The 20,442-nt window shown below is 34.4% G+C and overlaps 2 protein-coding genes across 2 annotated transcripts; both read right to left on the bottom strand.

Annotated features, from left to right (window-relative positions):
* Positions 1-1,071: 1,071 nt before the first annotated feature.
* Positions 1,072-5,339, bottom strand: LOC149425394 (myrosinase 1-like). The gene is made up of 8 exons (XM_089651109.1): positions 5,286-5,339; positions 4,812-4,915; positions 4,059-4,538; positions 3,836-3,928; positions 2,991-3,088; positions 2,537-2,845; positions 1,526-1,764; positions 1,072-1,298 (listed from the first exon to the last, which is right to left on the bottom strand). Exons 1-8 carry the CDS (start codon positions 5,330-5,332, stop codon positions 1,181-1,183), a joined length of 1,488 nt encoding a protein of 495 aa, XP_089507235.1. The 5' UTR covers positions 5,333-5,339; the 3' UTR covers positions 1,072-1,180.
* Positions 5,340-10,245: 4,906 nt separating this feature from the next.
* Positions 10,246-19,823, bottom strand: LOC149425393 (myrosinase 1-like). Its single transcript, XM_089651108.1, has 7 exons — positions 19,745-19,823; positions 19,422-19,525; positions 16,220-16,792; positions 15,337-15,431; positions 12,829-13,137; positions 11,796-12,034; positions 10,246-10,405 (listed from the first exon to the last, which is right to left on the bottom strand). Exons 1-7 carry the CDS (start codon positions 19,789-19,791, stop codon positions 10,288-10,290), a joined length of 1,485 nt encoding a protein of 494 aa, XP_089507234.1. The 5' UTR covers positions 19,792-19,823; the 3' UTR covers positions 10,246-10,287.
* Between the last annotated feature and the right edge of the window lie 619 nt (positions 19,824-20,442).

The raw sequence follows: 20,442 nt of genomic DNA, 5'->3' as shown, positions 1-20,442 counted from the left end.
CTAGACGTGAAATTACATAAAAATTGACTAAAAATTTTGTCGCCCCTGTTGGCATTTGTTACTACTTCCACAAATATCCACAGATCTCAGTACAGACCAGAAATATTTCCAAGAAATTACAATTGCTGTCATAAATGGATCCTGGTCTCCCGATTTATTACAAAGAAGCCCAGGTAAACTACCCCATGCCCGCTGGTTGACAAGAGCTAATCGCATACTGCATTTGTATATTTCTACAAAAATCCACAACACAATCTTGTGACTTTAGCAACGTTTGTCGTATAATCATACGCTCCTGTCTGGTTTGCTATCAAAACACATTCATCCTGCAAAGATGGTTCAAATCATTTATGGAAGCTCATTAACAGCACTAAATATTTGTCCAACGAGTTGTTAGCGATATTGGACCCTGTTATAATTCGAAACAGTTACTTTGCTTATCCAGAAAACTTGTTGTTGAGTATGATAACAGATTCACGTAAGCACATTGGAGAACTCGCTGCAAGACGCATTAAAGGCTCGTCAAGTTAATAAAAATTAATCGGTGTGTGGGCCGGTGTGTGGGCCGGCTCGTGTAGGCTGCAGCTATCTTCTACCAAATTCTTATGTTCTGATGGTTAATTATTTTATATTACATCAATAGTATTGAGTGCCCTTACAATACAGCTATTAGGAAAAAAATTGAACGAAATTAAACGAAAATTGTGGTTTTACTGTAATACAAGTTCTTTGGAATTAGCAACACGGAATCGCATCTACATACATAAGCACACACTTTACCACAATTTTCATTTACACATCTGCCCTGATGATGGACACTGTAAGGTTTTTCAAAACGTTGGCTAAAGAAGTAGGTACCCCAAAAATAAACCACTATAATACTTTTGGCCAAGTTCAAATCATATCTGCTTCAACTAAGTAGATATACTGTTTAACTTTACAGAATTTGATTATAATGTCGGTAAGTACGTAAAGGCTCATAGTTATTATAGAAAATACCAATGCTATTGAAAACAATCATTTGCTTAAAATCTCAAAATATTTAAAACACGAATATATCTACTTATTTAATTTTCTTATTATAAAAGTACTCGTACATGCAGTAGGTGTCACCAGATATAGAAATACATTTAGAAAATCAATAATCACAGAATCTTTTTTATAAAGAAAAGAGTCATATTTAGACCCTCTCAATTGCGTTACTTCCAATGATAGTATTGTAGTATTTGGCTGAATCTTTAGCTGTTCTTGGTCGTGATGGGTTGTTGAAATCCACAGCAAAAAGTCCGAACTTTTCCCTGGAAAAAACACGTCAGTAAGAACAGAAGATCATGATAAAATAAGAGATATTCTGTTTGAGAGTATAGTTGGTCGCCCCCAACAAGAAAACAGAGGCTGAGCGAGGATAGAATGAGCCTACGAATAGAACTTATAACTACAGGTTATCGGAGAATCGATTGGCCTCAAAAGAAGGGAGAATATTAATTTAACAAAATTTATTTGAATCGACTCAAGATTAACTTACGTATATCCAGAGAGCCACTCAAAGTTATCCATGAGACTCCATGCGGTGTAGGCTGTGACGGTGACGCCCTGATCCATGGCGTCTAACATGGCGTTTAGGTAATGCTTATAGTAGCTAATTCTGTCTGCATCATCAGTTCCTCCGAGATCGGAATAACCATTCTCAAAGATGATGATTTCTGGATTCTTGTATTCATTCTTCAACCATACCAACAGTTTTGTGAATCCCCATGGAACAACCTAAAAACACAAAACATCATAACGATGGTCAATGTTTGTGACGTTTATTCATTTTTTTGAAGTGAAACTTCTTTAGGCGCGTAATTCGGGGACGGAGTAAAACCGAGTCAGGATCGACACGAAAATGCGGGTACCCCCACCACCGCTCACCGTTCACTGTCCCTCTCTCACCATATGCGCTTGTTGAGGTGGGGGAGCCGCTCACGAACGTTCTCTCCCGACACGGGACAACAATCGATGCAGTTTTTGCACGATTCATTAAGGATTTAAGTGCTCATGTATATATCTCGCACTTTAGTTACCATAACCCAATTATCACGACATTAGGAAATGATATTCATGAAATTGACAATGAAAATGGCACATGATTGGTAAATTGTCATTGTAATTTCTTTGTAATTTTTAATTGTAATATTGTTATTTATGTAATATTGTATACTTGTGAATAAATTGAAAATTTTTGGAACTATACATTAATCGAACGTCATTCATCTATAAGAAAATATTAGAAAAAGCAAATCCATGCTTCGTCGTTGAATTATTTAACCTCTAATTTTCAAACTAACCTAAGAGAGAAAATAGAGATGATGAAATGAAAATAGAGAGAGAGGAATACTAGAAGTTTCACTTCTGTCTTGCGTAGGCTTGACACACCCACTTTTGTTTCAAAGAAGAAGAGAGTAACCAAACTAAAAAGTTTATCGAGACAATAATATCACATTTGTCCTTTCAGATTTGAGAGATTTTAAACTAGAAATGAAAAACTAATAACCTTTAACCAGTTGGAAGCTGGAGATGAAGGCCAGTCTCCAGGTTGGTACTCAGTAATTCCTAAATCTTCCCAGAAGGATGGGCTCGGGTATTGAGCACCAGCATCGGCAGCCTTGGCGACTGAGCTGGTGTAGTGGTTCAATCCCAAGTAGTCGTAGGTCCCCTTAATGTACTCCACTTCCTCAGGAGTAAAAGCAGGAAGGCGAGAGGAACTGAAGCCCTGTTCCGCACTTCGTTGGGCTATTTTCTGCTTGAATACTGCGGGGTAGTCGCCTTCCTCAGAGTAAATCGGATGAGCGTACCATCCTGCCTATAAAAAGTTATTAATAATTGTAGGGTTAATAACAAACAAAAAAAAATTATCAATTTTTAAGTAATCAAAAACAAATGAACAAACGACAAATAAAAATCGTTAAATATTGTAATTTTTAAAATAGAGTTTAGGGGTTTCTTACCGAGAATTGCAAAGCATTTTCAGAAGCTTCAAGATCGGCAGCGGAATTTGGGTTTTCTGGTTCCTTCCATCCAGCACTAATGGTCAATCCGACTCTTCCTAAAAGCGTTTAAGTATTTATTGGATTAATAATTTTCATAATGTCTTCATGTTATCGTATCATTTAATACATGTTCAGGAACAAGGTCGATGACATATATATGTTCATATTTTATTTATCAGTATTTACAAGGTAAGTTCATACAATAACATAATTTTACAGTGTTTCAGATTATAAATAAAACATATTTACCTTTACGAGAGTGTAACCACTATGTGTAAAAGGGAAATAAAATGATATATAACGTGTATATTTAAAAAAATAAACCATAATTAGTTATGCACATAAAATGAATTAAAAGAGAAAAACAAACGAATATGATCAGAAGGCTGCGAGTTCAATTCCCGTTGGCGGCATGTATTTTTTCTCGGAAGATTTATTTTAATTTATTTAGGTGTGTTAAGCTGATAATTATGGCTTAAAAATAATAAGTTATCGTTTTTGCTTTGCATAAAAAACCCTGTCTCTTAAACTTTACTTTATGCTAAATAATAGTATAAAAAAATTAATGTGATGCAATGTATTGCTAATAAGTAACCAAATTATTTAAGGTAAAATTGTTTATTTTATTTTTTAACTTATTATAATCAGGTTCTAATCTCAGCTCTGTCGCTAGTTGATTACACCACACCACTCCAGTGTGCGTGTAAAACTGGTGTATGTTAATGGAGTGTATGAGGCCCATTGTGTTTTGCTTACATTATTGATGAATTACAAAAAAGTAACTAGTCATCTCTTTTACTCACCATTTTGCGTTGGCTTGAATTCATCGTCGTAAAGATGGTAGACCCTGGCGTGGGATTTGATCAGAGTATGTGCGCACAAGTAGTCAGCAATACCTATAAAATCACCATTAATCACTAATACATCACAGAATCACAAAGACTATTTATCTGACCAAAATTATGTTGTATTTTTAGAAGAAATAGAGAGAATGTTGCTTTAATGTTCATGTTTATGTGTATTTACCCAGGAAATTCAATGCAGGAGCCTTTCCGTTATTTCCGTACCCTGCTTGGCAGATTTCGTACGGTTCGTTGAAAGTCAACCACTCTTTGACTCTATCTCCGAATGCGTTGAAAGCAACCCGAGCGTAATCTGTGAAGTATTTTTCAATCATAGGGTTCGGCCATCCTCCGATATCTTGTAGCGGTTGTGGAAGATCCCAGTGGTACAAGGTAATAGCTGGAGTGATGCCGTTCGCGATGAGGGCATCGATCAGATTGTTGTAGTAGCGGATTCCGTCAGAGCTGACCTTATTGTCAAATCCAGTTGGAAGGATCCTGGACCAGGATAAGGAGAAGCGGTAGAAGTGAACTCCGAGTTCCTTTAGCATCTCCACGTCTCTGGCAATCTGGTTATAGGAGTCGCAAGCAACATCTCCTGAGCTGCCATCCTTGATAAGGTTTGTTGTGTGGGAGAGACGATCCCAAATATTTTCACCCTTGTCTGCAAACAAATTATTATTCAACAGGTTAGACGTTAAATAAATCAATTGTTTAGTTTCGATTATTTATTTTTGCACATAATTTTACCTTTGTTGTAATTCTACCGTTGATACATTTAATACATATTGCCAAAATCCTCTTAAAGATTTAGAGACGGCCCTGTTTAGTTTGTAGGAACCAAACTCTGTTGGGCCGGACAATATTGCAACTTTCATTCTTAAAGAATGTTCTAATCTTTTAATATCAATAATTTAAAAAGTAAGTCTTTATTCACCTGCAGAATTCCAGGCTCCTTCTACTTGATATGAAGCTGTGGCAGCGCCAAACAGGAAATCAGCAGGGAAACTCCTGTGGGTGGCATTGTTTTGAGCCTGTGCACTAAAATACAACAAAAAACATTAAAAATGAATACATAAATTATACTGATATGTGCCCAATGAATCATTAAATTTCTAAGATATATTAACTATAAACTCTGTCTACATATGGAAACTATAAACTACAACCACTTGATGAGGTAAATAAAATGATAGAAGACTTGTTTCAGACTCGACTATTATTTATAAAATTGTTAATGAAATTATAGACATCCCTGATTTATTGAGCCTAATCACCTTCAACACACCAACTAAAACTAATCGATCGAAAAATTCTTTGCAACTACAATATCAGGACTGTCCCATTTAGATGCTCAATAATATATAATTATCAATAAATAAATAGCTTTATTTTTAAGAATTTATCTTACCTCACAAAGAGTACACTTGCTAGAAAGAAGAACCTTATAAATGTCATTATTCGACAATCTTCGAATAACACGAAGAATTCGTTTAAATTTTCTTTATTTATAGGAAAAATCGCTTCTTTATCACAGCTATCACCCACGTATCTCTATTTTTAAATATTGTTATTTATGATGATGTTTGTTTTTTTATCTTAAAAATTTTTGAGGGTATTAAACTTTATCGTTGAGAAGTTGATTCTCGTTATATAATTCCGATTTTCACATATGTTTTGTTAAGTATTTCAAAAACATTGCATATTTCACACACACAGACAAGAAGAGGGTTTAAGATAAGATAAAGTGATTAATCTCACCGTCCACGTACTAATTACTTCAGATTTCCTCGGTACTTATTGGAGTACCTAAGACACCACGTAGCTTGCAAAGATGTCGTTCCTATAATGAAAGGATTATTTAACTAATGAAGTTTTTTTGAAATTTATTTACAACAACAACAATTATAAACATACACATTTGTTAAACAGTTTGAATCCATTTTCGTGTTTGGAATGGTGAATTACCCATGTTTAGTCTCCAGGAAGCCTATGAACGATCATGTTTTTACCGTAAGGGTGCGTAAAAACTGGACAAAAATTCTGCGAGCCAAGCCACGAATTACGGGAAAGGAACAAAGCAACCGCAAGCGGCGTGTCGCGTTATTTAATTAAATAACTGAAATAAATTACTCAATTTAGTTAGTTATCCATCCACTAGTTATCCACCGCAGTGTGCAGAAGCACAACTACATTGCTAATTCCCCGATACGGAGGTCGCACACTGTGAGAAATCAATACTTAGGTGATATTGATATGTTTAATGTTAACTTGGTGAATTTTGTGGATCATATTAAAAACCTCTCGCTTGTCTCTCGATTAACCTATCTGATCACTGTATCTTTAAATAACAAAATTCTTTTATTTTTATTTCATGTGTGTAATGTGTATGTATTTTTTGTTTATTATAATCTTATTTTTATTATTTCTTTCTCATGTTCTAAATTATGCAAAAACTGATTGAGAAATGATGCTCAGCTGCACTCTGCACGTATGCACTCACATTTTTCTGAAATTGGATGACATTATATTTATTAAGTAAACATTAAATAAATGCCGGTACTAACAATTAGCGTTTTTATTCCAGTTACTGAGGAAGGAGGTTCAATACTCAGTCAAACCGAAAAAAAATTAAAAACATTTAAAATTTTTTTTAAGATAAACTTATGTTTATTAGACAAGGTTTTTTATGCGTAGCACAAAGGATGACAAATTATTATAAGCAATAATTAGTCGCTTGAAATATCCATACAAATTGAAAATTGTGCCGGTTTATTTCCCGTCGGCGGCGTTTATTATTACTCTGGAGATATTTTCAATTTGTATGGATATTTCAGGCGACTTATTATTGCTCATAATAATTTGACGTTTTAAAGTTCACAGCTGGTAAAAAGTCTCTCGGGAGGAAGGTTCAATCCTGAGTCAACAAAAAGAAAATATTTTTCAAATATAAAAATAGATGTATTATAGTTTTAAAAAACTGTTTTTTACGGGTAGGTTTTTTTGACATAAAATAGATGCTTCTTGATGGTTTTTGGTTTTAGTATGTTTTGAAATGCCAGGCACCGTCCGGGCAGCGTATTGTAAGTAATGTGCTCATTTCCAAAGTTATAAGTTTGAGAAACATTCGTTCAGAAAACCACACCTTCTCGAACAATTGAAATGATTTATTGAATTCCATCTACTTTTGTACTTATTTTATTTATTAGCTACTTATAATAAACCTTTTAGCTTAACGGCACTTTTTTCAAGTGGATGGATTTATGTATTAAGATACCAGGCTATCTGGAGATATATTTATATAATGAAAAATCAATCATATTTCCATTATGTAAAATTTTAAATGATGGAATTTTGTGTGCCAACTTCCAACAGAGAATCATTGATTCTTTCCTCTGGGCTGTAACGAAATCAAAATTCCGTTTTCATTGGCACTACAACCCTTGGACTTTTGGACGTCTCTAGGGGTGCTGGTAAACAATCACGATCAATTTAAGAGGAAGCTACAAGCTAAAAATGTGTACATTCTTGGTATACCTTATATTTTAGGTAATAGGCATTAAAATCGCTTGACAAACAGAGTCTAAAAACGTTCGATTTCAAGCACAAAACTGGTTTTTATTTAATTTGGAAATAATTTTATAAGAAAGCAAAAAATGTAACCAAGTGAAACTGTCACTGATAATCTTACCTATAATACTGTATTTTTTAAAGTTGTTTCCTTTACGCGTTCATACATTTCTATTGAAGAATTTTTTTTTTTGAGGGTTTACATTTATATTTTTGTTGAGTAATTTATTTGTTTATTTATATTCTACTCAAGCGAAACGATAGTAAAACCTTCCGTTTATCTAAAGCATATTTTTTGGTATTCATAATGTACACCAATTCTTTATAATGATTAATTAAAATAGTGATTTAGCATTAAGCTTCGCCTTAACACCAAATTAAATAAAATTATTCATTTTGGGCTAGAATTCAAAGTCTAGATAATTAACATTTAAAAAGTAGGGGAAGGGAGGGCAAGATGGAAGGAGCGGGCAAGATGGAAACTATCTACCTATCGCCAACCACTCGACAAAGTGCCCGTGTCTCTACGCACACAGATATAAGCGGCCATGTTGTATTTATGTCCGGTGACTCGGTTCGGCTCGCGCCACCAAGCGACTTGCACGCGTGTTTTGTATTTTCGCGACGAATTATTACAAAATCAGTTGACTTTAAAAGTGTGACTACTCATAGAAAGTAAGTAATACTACCATTTTGTTTTTATAAACACTAACTATAAGGAATAGATTGTATGAATTGATATTTAAAGAGGAAAAAAATTAAAGGATTTTCTAAGAAATTGATATTATTATTGGCAGTTAGCTTATGGGCAAGATGGAAAATTGCATTTTAGGGCAAGATGGAATAGTTTAGAATAGCCCGCGTTCAATTATTTTGATTTCTGTTTTAATTTTTTTCAACTAATTGAGAATGATTCTCTTTATAGATGGTGTTCAAGTATATTGCAAATAGAAACATAGGATGGACGAAGCTGTAACTACTACAATACGCGCAGCTTATAGCTACAAATATTTATTGAGAAAACAAGACCAACAGCAGATAGACTTGTTTAATTAATTCCAGATAATTATGTTACTCATCAAAATCTATAAGCTTTAAATTTAGCTCGAGAACAATATATATTCATGGTCAGTATTCCCCCCCACCAAGCCACAAGCTGCAACCATTGGACGTCTCGGTTTACCGTTCATTCAAAGTGGCTTTTGAGCAAGTCCTAGACACTTTTCAAAAGAATCATCCTGGAAGAAGATTAAATAAGTTTGATATAGCTAGGCTATATGCATCGCCTATGAACAAAAGTGCTACTGTGCAAAATGCCACTAGTGGGTTCAGAAAGGCTGGCATCTTCCCATATAGAGACATTTGTTTACAGATTTTGACTTTGCACCGGCCACTTTTTATGAAAACGCTCCAGTAATTGAAGGCGAACAAAATTTCATTGCGACTGTTGAGGGAGACAAAAATACCGACACAAATGATTATTCGTCAATAAACGTCAATATTGTAGACAATATTACCAATGAAACATCTACTGTCCATGATGGTTATGAAAAAAAACAGGATGAAGAAGTGCAACTTAATTTTGATAATACACAAAATACGATGTCAGAAGACAGTATATTTAGACAAGTTTAGGTGTTATTGATAAGAGTTTGGAACAACCATCCACCTCGTACTAAATTTCTCCAATTAAAATACTTCCATCACCAAAAGTTACTCCTACAATAAAGAATCGAAAATTGAGATGTAAATAATCAGAAATCCTAACTAGTTCTTCATTCCAAGAAACTATTGAAAAAAATAAGGAGCTGAAAGCGAAACCAAAATTAGTCCTTAATCCGGTCATCAATGGCAAGGAAAACAAAGGAAAGGGCAAAGGAAAGGGTAAAAGAAAGGGGAAAAGGACAGAAAAAGATGAGAACATACTACAACATCCGGAGCAGTCAACACAAGACTATGTGTTGTGTGTATTATGTGGAGAAGCATATGTGGAACCGCCCACAGAGGACTGGGTACAGTGTCCACAGTGTTGTGGTTGGGCACATGAACTATGTTCAGACATAGAAAACGGTTGTCTTTTATGTGTCAACTGTAAAATTTATGGATATCTTATTCATTCCATCTTGCCCTTATAAGCTTTCCATCTTGCCCTCAGGGTTAGGGCAAGATGGAATATTTCATGTTTTTCTTTTATGGGTCCTAACAGATTTTATACTCAACTTTAATTATTTTTAATAACTCAATTTTATAAGCATGTAAGATCTCTCCGAAGACTTATTAAAATAAATGATTGATATTATGTTGTTATATTTTTTTTTACATCTTAACGTTAAGCCTTCCATCTTGCCCTCCCTTCCCCTAAGTCTTTTTTATATAATACATCAATTTTTATTAATAGACTATTTAAAAATATATTTTATTGGTTTGACTGATGGTTGAACCTTCCTCCCCAGGGACTAGATTCAACAACGTTAGCAATTAAGCCAAATCCAGGAGTTTCAGCTCAATTGGATGTCAGGAAGTGGGTTAATTTCTATAGTAATTTGTTTATGGGGAATTATGCCGTGTTGCGCCACTTCTTTCTTTAGCCAACGTTTCAGACTACACATCTGCCCTGATGATGGACACTGCAATGGTGTCCGAAACGTTGGCTAAAAAAGGAGGTAGCGCAACACGGCATAGTACCCCAAAAACAAATCACTATAATACTTTTAGCCGTTAAAATTTCAAATCATACCTGGGTTAATTTCTACTTCCAAGATTCACTCCATTGAATAAAGAAAACAAAACTGAATGTCAAATAGATTTATTTAAAAAAATTATTGCATCTTAAAAAACTGATTTTAAACTCGTTGGAGTGTTTTGGATTGGAAAACTTGGCTCATGTATTTAGCGGAGAGTTTTTGCGTCCTCGGCCTGGCGGGGTCGTTGAAGTCCACGTAGTACAAACCAAACTTCTCTCTGGAAAAAACAAGTAAAAAAATGTAACAATCCAATGCAACTTTGGTTGATCGTGTTGTGATGCCTGCTCCATATTTAAGGCGATGCCATACGTCGTGTAACAATTTGAATCAAGCCGCTAACAATAACACCTCTTATGTAGATGGCGAAAAGGTTTGAATTCCCGTTCAACACCATACGACTTTGATAAATACAAGAAAAAAACATCGCCAAAAAGTGGCTTTTATTTTATTTTACGGACGTTCAGGCACAAATATTTAATTGTTTTACAATAATTTTATAAAGAACTTAATTTTCAACACTATACAATAAAACCGTAACCGAAAATGGGTTCGTAAGTAGGAGATTTTGAACCTTAAAGCAGTTTTTATAGGCCTGATACATTATTTTTTCTAGGCTTATTAAAAGTCTTATCTGAAAAATACTTGATCATCTAGTAGGCCAAGATGTGTTCTATTCGCAGTATTTAATTAAAGCATCTAAAACATTTCTAAGTGATCAAATTTTCAAACCAAAAAAACATGAATTTGCATTACTACGCACGGCATCGCCTTAACCAATGTTTTATTTTTCAAGTATGAATTATTTATAAACATCTTTTTGTTCCAAATGTAAAGTGTATTTCGTCAATAGGGAATACTGCGAGCCAATCTAAAATATTGTCTGAAGAAGGATGATATAATAATCCACCAACTTAAAGTAAAAGACATCGCACAGAGATCTTTTCATGTAGGTTTATAGTAGAGATGTAACGGACCTCTGCTTCCGCAAACGCGGAAGTTCTGAATACTTTTCCGTTACTGCTTCTGCAAAATTATAACAGAAGTTTAACGAAACTTTTTAGAATGAGTTCTTTGGCAACATTTGTGGGAGTAACAACTGGCACGCACCAGCGACAGTCGTGTTTTTGGTTTTGTTTTATCGGATTAGTAATTAAGTAACATTTCAAAGTGTGTGTCGTTTCGTATTACAAAATTATAGGATTACAAAAAAGAAATATGGTTACCTCTACAAGAAAGGTCATGTGAAGGAAACTGCTGCTGCCGATAATCAGTCAGTAATAGTTAAAAGTGAGCAAATGTTTCTTGATATATTTATGAGGAACAAAGAAACAAATTACAGGGTGACAAAGCCGCAATATTATTATTTGTTAAATATTATGCCAATCCTATTTTTTAATATTGAAATTAAGATAAATATTATACACTGCATCCAACGAAAGTGTTTGTAGAATTTCTATTCTACCCGTCCTCGTTGAATTTTACACATCCGCATTCACATCCGCATCCACATCCGCATCTTACACTACACTTCTGTTTCCTCTCTTGTTCATAGCTTCACAAATGAAATAAGTTTGAATATGAAAAGCGTGTTTGAAGGAGGTACTAACGTGTAACCGGACATCCACTCGAAGTTATCCAACAAACTCCAGGCGGTGTAGGCGGAAACGTGGACCCCTTCCTCCAAGGCGTCCAGCAAAGCGTTAAGGTAGTGCTGGTAATAGTTGACTCGATCTAAGTCGTCCATAACTCCCAAATCGGAGTAGCCGTTCTCCATGATGATGATCTCTGGATCATCATAGTTGTCTTTCATCCACACCAGTAGCTTTCTGAATCCCCAAGGAACAACCTGAAGGAAATACGTACAACTGATGAGCTGAATTTTATAAAACTGGGACGATTTCGTACGGCAAAATGAAGAAATTCAATCAATAAAGAGGCCCCCATTTAATAAATTCAAAAGAAAGTTGGGGTCTAGATGGTGTGATGTAGATTTTAAAACCGACTAGTCGATAATCCTACCTCATGTTGGTGCGGGCATATTAATATTAGTGAATATGTATTTATTATTTTTCTTAATTATAATGTCTGATCACAAAGTATTTGCTTTAAGTAAAAATGTAAAATATACTAAAGATTAGTTTAAAAAAAGTTTCAGGTCGAGGATATTATGAATATTTTTGTATTAATTAAAATTGTTGAATATGTCCTTTTGCCCATGTCCAAAGCATTTAATATTAATTTTTGGCAATAATTTGATTTTATAGTATTCGGTTGTAATGTATATGAAATGCAAAATTAAAATTAATTTAGATATCGTTTCATTATTATAGTGATTAATTGTTGGGTTATTATGCCGTTTTGCGATTCTTTCTTCATAAGTCAACGTTTTGGACAGTGTTATAGTGTTAAAAAACCTTATTAATAGGGGCCACAAAGGCTACGCGTATCCCGTGTTAGACATATCAACACGATATTACTACATAGGCACACACTTAACCACGATCTACACATATGCCCTGATGATGATCACTCAAACGCTGTTCGGGATGTTGGCAAAATTAGGAGGAAGGGTTACACGGCATAATGACCCAAAAAATTCCTATTAAAATCAATTTAGTTTGTTATCAACATAAAGGTCACCTTCAGCCAAGGAGCGATGGGAGATCCCGGCCATTCTGGATCTTGAAACTCAACAGCTCCCAGGTCATCGTGGTAAGACGGAATGGCGAATTTGTCTTCGGCTGACTTGACCCTGACCATAGAAGAGGTGTAGTGGTTGAGTCCAAAGAAGTCAAAGGTTCCGCTGATATACTTCACTTCCTCAGGGGTGAAGGAGGGAAGACGGGAGGAACTGTAGCCCTGCTCCGCACTGCGCTTGGCAACGTTGGCCTTGACAACTTCCGGGTAGTCTCCTTTCTTGGTAAAAATTGGATGAGCAAACCATCCTAACTGAAATAAAGAACTAACTGTTAATTAGATGATTTACATTCTGATATTACTTACCCACTCGTATAGTGTTTGCGATAAGATTGAAATTTTCTATTCAGTAGACCAATCCCGCCATTGGACAACCAACACCTCTACCATTTATACGTAGTTCGCTTCGTTTGGTGACTAGGGGTGCCCGGGTTCAGAGGTGAGGTTTTTCCAATTCTTGGCGGCGAATGCGTCTGCCTAGCAATAGGATTGAATGGTTCAGGGAGAACTTTTGATCTCTCCAGGTGGGATCTCTCGACACATCGCCTAACACCACAGTGGGATGGTTGGATTTATACACCCGTCACTCCTGGATACACTGAGTTCAGATTCCAACCCACCCTTATTTTTTCTTTCCCAGAACTTCCTTTTTTCCTTTTTTCTTCCTTTTTCCTTCCCAGAACTTCCCCTCTTTTCGTTCCTTAAAAACATCCCCAAAGATGACATGGGGATAAAACACATTTTATTTGGCTTCGAGAAGATGCTCCGGCTCTATTTCAAATGTTTTCTTATCACAATATGAAGAACTAAATCCTCCACCTTATACACCTCGTATGTATTTACATAAAATAATTCACCGAAACTGTGCGTAATTAGATAATCCGTCAGATCAAAGCATGTTTATAGTCCTGATTAAAGAATAATTGGCTTAAGTAAAGATTTTAAAAGGCCAACGATTAGAATTTAAGTACTAAGATAATTTTTTTAACTTGAAAAATCTATAAAATAATTAATTAAAATATTTCCGTTATAATATGTACCTATTTACTAAGACATTGTCATATATTTATTGTAAGGCTGATAATAGTGTGTCGCGCACGCTTGCAGTAATATTATGAAGTGAATGAATGAAGAGCTGTAGTGTCACGCGCTGCGTACGACGACCATTAGTCCAAGTCGTCACGTCGTTGGTCGACCGACGCTGGAAACAGTGCCACACGCACCGTCGCGACGGTGCGTGTGGCACTGTTTCCAGCCTTAATCTAAAGTCCGTAAATAGGAAAATAACATCCGGTAGGAGAGGAAGAAAAAATCAAACAATTTTGATACCTCTCGAATATCTGATAATCGTAAGCAAGGTCTTATTTGAGCAAAGGGCTATTTTAATATCAATATAAATATGAATTAAGGCGATGCACTATGTCGTGTTATATTTTAAATCGAGCCGCTATCAATAATAGCCCTTACGTAGATGGCGATAAGGTTTAAATTCCCGCTTAACACCATCCGCCTGTTTTGATTTATGCAAGAAAAAAACGTGGCCAAAAAGTACCTTTTATTTTATTTTGTGGATGTTCAGCCATAAATATTTAATTTTTTTTCCGATCTTTTTATAAATAACTTAATTTTCCACATTATACAATAAAATCATATTTGGGTTCGTAAGTAGAAGATTTTGAACTTTAAAGCAGTTTTCATAGGCTTTGTACATTATTTTTTTCTGGGCTTATAAAAAGACTTATCTAAAAAATACTCGATTATTTCAAGAGAATTTATTTAAAGCATCTGAAACATTTTTAGGCGAACAAATTTTCAAACCAAAAACACATGATTTTGCATTACTACGTTGTACATCGCCTTAACACTATTTCAAAACTTCAGTTAATCTCACTTTTCAACATTTTCGGCCAGAAAATCGTCTAAAACTGACACATAATTGACACTCCAACCACCAAATTTATCACCCGTTTTTAAAAACAATATCATTTAAGCCATTTCACGTACCTCTAGTGCAAATCATATATAAATCAACTACTCCAGCGCTATCTGCTTTCCGAACTTTCCAAATTACCTGTCAATTGATAAATCGATGATACAAATATCAATCAAAATACCATTTCTCCGCATAGAAACAAACAGATTGTCGTCTGTGATTGTTTTACATATCATATGCTAATTTTTTGGATGAGATTACATATTTATGAATATTAATCGATGATATCTTACTAAGAAATGCACGTTGTCTTATAATTTAAATTATATTATCTTTAGATATAATAACATATTAATCTAAAGATTTTTCTTTCATAACATGTTCACAATAATAATAACATCTTACGTAAACATGATGTATTGTATCAATATAAGATAACATATTATTATTAAATGAAGGTTATCAAAGGGTTTTCCAAAATTGGCCTTCAAGATGGTGACTTTAGATGTGTTACTTACGGAAAATTCCAATGCGGTTTCAGAAGCTTCCAGATCACCAGTGGAGTTAGAATTTGGTTCTTTCCATCCAGCATTCAAAGTCAGACCAACCCTTCCTGAAAAATAAGATTTTTGCTAATCTGTTGCTGGGGAAATTTATGACACCATTAAAGATACACCTATTTGAATTTATATTGAAATATATCCTAAAAAATCATGCAAATGATTGAAACTCTTAAAAAAATAATATTACGGTGAAACAGCATAATACAAGAGTATGTGTTTACTATTATGTTAACTTCTAAAATCTTAAATCTTGATGTTGCCGCCTTCGGTTCCTGTCAAGGACACAAAAAAAACTTAGATACATGTAGTTATTTCTAAGCCATTGTAGTTACGCATGACATCATATACTGATGTTACTGGAGGCCGTCTCTATTTCAAGTTGACAAACAGCCGTTTCTTCCTGAATAAGGTTTTCTGTGATTTTCCTTATTCCACGGGCAAATACGGAGGAATTCCCAAAAATAAGACGCAGCTAAATTTCCCTCCCGATCCCAACATAATACAAACAGACATGTATGTAGTATATGGCCGCCGTTGGCTGCTGGTGAGCTGACGACGAAGAACATGAGTTCAAACATGAAATTTAGTAGGGTTTTAAGGTAAGAATTTTTTTCCCTACCGAAAAATACAACGCCTCTAAGTCTATAATAGCCAGGTAAAAATTGTGAGGCGCAATGATGCCGTTCTATTTAACATTAAATTCAGTAAATTTAAATTATTCACCACTTCATGTCAAATAAGAATCTAGAATATCAAAAAGAAAAAGCCATTGTAGTTAAAAAAATGATTAGAAATACTTTTGGATTTAGCGAAGAGAAAGAAATTATGATTACATTACCTCCCTGTGTTGGCCTGAAGACATCATCATACAGATGCCACGCGCTGGCGTGAGCCTTCAGCAGGGTGTGAGCACAAAGGTAATTGGCAACTCCTTGGAAGTTTAGTGCTGGAGCCTTGGCCTTGAGACCATACCCAGATTGACAAATCTCAAACGGTTCATTGAAAGTCAACCAATCCGTTACCCTGTCTCCGAAAGCCTCGAAGGCAACTCTGGCGAAGTCTGTGTAGTACTTCGCAATGAGGGGATTGGGCCATCCTCCAATATTCTGCAGACTTTGGGGCAGGTCCCAGTGGTAAATGGTAACTACTGGCTTTAGATTGTTTGCGATAAGCATATCAATCAGTCTGTTGTAGTAATCAACGCCCTCGGCGCTGACTTTGTCGTCGAAGCCTGTCGGTAAGATTCTGGTCCAGGAGATGGAGAATCTGTAGTATTCCACTCCGAGCTCTTTCAGCATCTCAATATCCCTTGGATACATATAGTAGGAGTTTGTGGCCACATCCCCTGAGCTCAGATCGTCGACGAGATCGGAATTGTGAGTGAGGTGGTCCCAAATATTTTCGCCCTTCCCTGAAAAAAATAATAGCGTAAAATGATTTATATTATGTTATACATACACTTTCAAAATAAACACTTTGGGTGACCCGCGGCTACGATTATGAGTTTACAATCGGAATTATGAGAAACAGCAACAACCAAGATACACATCCTTTACCCACCAAACCCCAATTAACTAGCATGGTTGTAAAGGTTATGCCAGTCCACAGATTCGGATTAGTTAGCAAGCGTCCTACGCTTTATATAGTCATTTTGATTTATTTATTATTTACTTACGCTTTATCGAGCTTTTACAAAGAAAATTGACAATTTATTTATCTAAGCGTAACAGGATACATGGATAATAGCATAACTATATAAAAAATTCAAATACTATGATTAACATTGTACATTCGTATTTGCATATATATGTTATACGTATATCTATATGTTTATTGCAAACCAGTAAAACTGAAAACAGGAAAATTATTTACTCGTAAGGTGTTTACTAATATTATAAAAGATTTAAATTTAAAAAGACTAAACCAAAAATCAAATGTATATACACAATAAAAAAAAAAACTAATTAATAAGTAATGGTAAAATACTAATGCTATAATTTTGTAATTTAATTTTTTTTTCTGTTTCTGAAAAAATAAGAAAATACACAGATTTAGGAAACGAGATCAAAAGAATTTGGCATTCTCAGACTATAAAAATATTACCATGTGTTATTTCGGCTACTGGCATTATACCTAGCTCTCTCATTCAAAATTTAGGAGTATTAGATATGTCAAAGAATTTTTTACATAAAAATGCAAATCAGTCATTTTAAATACATGTAGGATTACGAAAGATTTTTTAAATATTCATATTGAGGGTCCGGTTAGGAGTTCTATCGAGCCGAACCCTCTGATATGAAAATATCTGGAGTCGGTGAATTATTTTCCCATTGATATCTGGGGAGTTGACGTGTTGTTCTTGTATTGTTTTGTATTTATTATGCTTATACAGGGTGTCCGGAAACTCGTAGTACAAGCGGGAAACTGGTGAATCTACATCACATTTGGAGTCGATTTTGTAGTATATTTTTTTTTTATTTGAGCTTTCGTTATCGAGTAAATCGAGTTTGAAGTTGATTTTTTTTTTTTTTTTTTTTTTTTTTTTTAATCAAATTCTTATAAATTATTACTGAAGATCAAAGTACCCAACTAATTAAAACTATTTGAAAGTAAAACAAATGAAGAAACTCGGATTTGAAGCATTATTTTGAAATCACCCTTCATTTAACCCGGTGTAATCATAAAATATTTCTGCTCTGCAGGGTTAAAACATCTGTTATTCAACCCTAAACACCAGAAAAAACTTTAACCCTAAAATAGCCGAAAAATATTTTTTTTTGTTTTTTTTTTTTTTTTTAAATGCTCAAATCAAAAAACTTTATGTTTTTTTGGGTTCCCCATGTGGTGTAGATTCTCCAGTTTCCCGCTTGTACTACGAGTTTCCGGACACCGTGTATAATGCACTTGCATAATGTAGATTGACTAGATGATCATTTGTGGAAAAGTGTGTGGAAAGGTTGTGTATTCGTTTGGTTAGCTGGAAGAAATAGGATTTAACCTATAAACTATACATATGTACTCTGTATTTTTGTGCAATAAATTTTTTTGAATTTGGAATTTTGAATTTTTAGTTTTTCCCTTGGGGAAGATTTAACCCGGACATAAAGTCGGAAAAATTAATATCGAATTTAAATAATAGGACCTAAAAAGGTAAATAAGTATAATATATAAATCAAGTATGTTTGTACATATTTGATTTAATATGTGATGTACTTTACTTTTTATGTGTTTATGTGTATATGTCTGTATTTTCTCTATAGACAAGATTTAAAAAAAAGATGAATTCGATTTATAAGTCGAATAAAAAATATATTGCTAACAGTGGCAAAACCTTATGAGATACATCAAAATGATGTACTATGGAATTGTACATCTTAAAAAGGCCTTCAGAAAAATTGGCGATGGTATATGTTTATCTCCTAAGGATAATCCCCAGCAACGACGGATAAACGTCAGCTAGTATATCAATAAGTTCACAGCATTTGTTTACAAGGTGGTGAATTCTTGGAATTGGAGAATAAATGAATAGTAAAAAGAGTAGTAAGTATTGAGGTTCTTTTTACATTTAAAATGTCTTTGCTCCGAGAATTGTCTAGCAGCTACATTCATATGAATTAATTCAAATAATTCAGGGCTGTAAATTAGACTGTGTACGAAGCCAAGCATCTGCTACTGGGCATTTGGACAAAACCAATTTGGGGTTTCAAAAACCATGGTACGGGTTGGAGGGAGGGCCCTATGAAAAAAGAATTGTGATTGATATTTGTAAAGTGAACTGGATAATAAAAATGTGCATGAACGAAAAATATAAGGATTCATTATGTCCCAAACACGTAAAAATAATGCCAGAATATAGAAGTCAACCAAAATCAGGGTTAGTAGGTACCTTATGGAATCGACCCAGAGTCGTTCCGAGAAAGAGAAGGACTCCGTGGAAGAAGACGAAAAATGAGGTTTGGAGACAAATGGCAATTGGACCTGACCCGTTTAGAAAACCGCATTATCATTATGAAATATCTGGTATCAAAAACAAGAATTACCTGACACATTCCAGGCGCCCTCTACTTGATATGAAGCTGTTGCAGCTCCGAAAGTGAATCCTTCGGGAAACACGCGATGAGTGGCGTTGTTCTGCGCCTGTGCACTAAATAAAATAACGTATTAAAATATTTATCTTACGAGTGTAAATTTTAAAACATTTTGTTCCTACTCAGCAAAATTGCAATCGTCATAAAATACATTTTTAATATAAAGGAGCACTTACAAATCAAATAAATGTGTTTTCGAAAATGCTTTGTTAAAATATGGGACTTTGAAAGGATATTTTTATATATAGTGTGAAGGTATATAATTTTTTAATTACCTCAGAACTAGTGCACTGGCGAGGAATATAAACTTGCAGTAGCTCATGGTCCCTCCTTTAATCTGTAATTATTTCTGCTGGATTTTATAAATTGTTGGTTGTATTTATACTAATTACAGAGATCAAATCACAACTATCTTCATCATCTTATTAACCGTATATCACGCAAATTTCGCTATCTTTTACCACCAGCCAAATTGAGATTTAACTGGTTTTTGGTGGAGCCTTGGGTAGTGTTACGGTTTTAACATTATTTTCAAAATAATTTTAATTACGTACAAATATTTTTTCTTGTCGCTTTTACTGGAATATAGAAAGGTTTATGATTTAAATTTATTATTTGGTATAGGTGAAAAATGCAAAAAAGAATACGTATTTTTCAGGGTGACCGGATAACTCATCAAAATGATAATTCATCACATCTTTAAAAAGTTATATAAAGTCATAGAAAGTGATGAAACAAAAACTTTACTAACTGGGTTAAGTAGGTTAGGTGAGGTTAGGTTAGGTTAGGTTTAAATTATTTATTTTCATCGTTTCTAATAATTTTATATCACTTTTTTAAAGTGTGTTGAATTGTCATTGTATTGATTTATCATGGAACCATTTTTTTAAAGTGCCCTCGAGGTAATTTTTCACAAAAAAAACAGTTTATCGGTGTACAAATCATGATTTTATTTAACATAATCCATTATTCG

This window comes from Hesperophylax consimilis, chromosome 3 (assembly GCF_061612785.1).
Source record: "Hesperophylax consimilis isolate HC1 chromosome 3, BYU_Hcon_1.0, whole genome shotgun sequence".
Classification (NCBI taxonomy): Eukaryota; Metazoa; Arthropoda; class Insecta; order Trichoptera; family Limnephilidae; genus Hesperophylax; species Hesperophylax consimilis.
This window is presented reverse-complemented; position numbering and strand designations above follow the sequence as displayed.

What these genes read in the sequence shown, in the direction of transcription:
- LOC149425394 (XM_089651109.1), bottom strand. Translation starts at nt 5,332, where the DNA reads ATGACATTTATAAGGTTCTTCTTTCTAGCAAGTGTACTCTTTGTGAG. An exon ending in TCCTGCATTGAATTTCCTGG is followed by an intron (nt 3,929 to 4,058) that starts GTAAATACACAT and finishes GTGATTTTATAG; the next exon opens with GTATTGCTGACTACTTGTGC. An exon ending in GAGTGGCTCTCTGGATATAC is followed by an intron (nt 1,299 to 1,525) that starts GTAAGTTAATCT and finishes TGTTTTTTCCAG; the next exon opens with GGAAAAGTTCGGACTTTTTG.
- LOC149425393 (XM_089651108.1), bottom strand. Translation starts at nt 19,791, where the DNA reads ATGAGCTACTGCAAGTTTATATTCCTCGCCAGTGCACTAGTTCTGAG. An exon ending in GCCAGTGCACTAGTTCTGAG is followed by an intron (nt 19,526 to 19,744) that starts GTAATTAAAAAA and finishes TATTTTATTTAG; the next exon opens with TGCACAGGCGCAGAACAACG. An exon ending in GGGCGCCTGGAATGTGTCAG is followed by an intron (nt 16,793 to 19,421) that starts GTAATTCTTGTT and finishes TATTTTTTTCAG; the next exon opens with GGAAGGGCGAAAATATTTGG.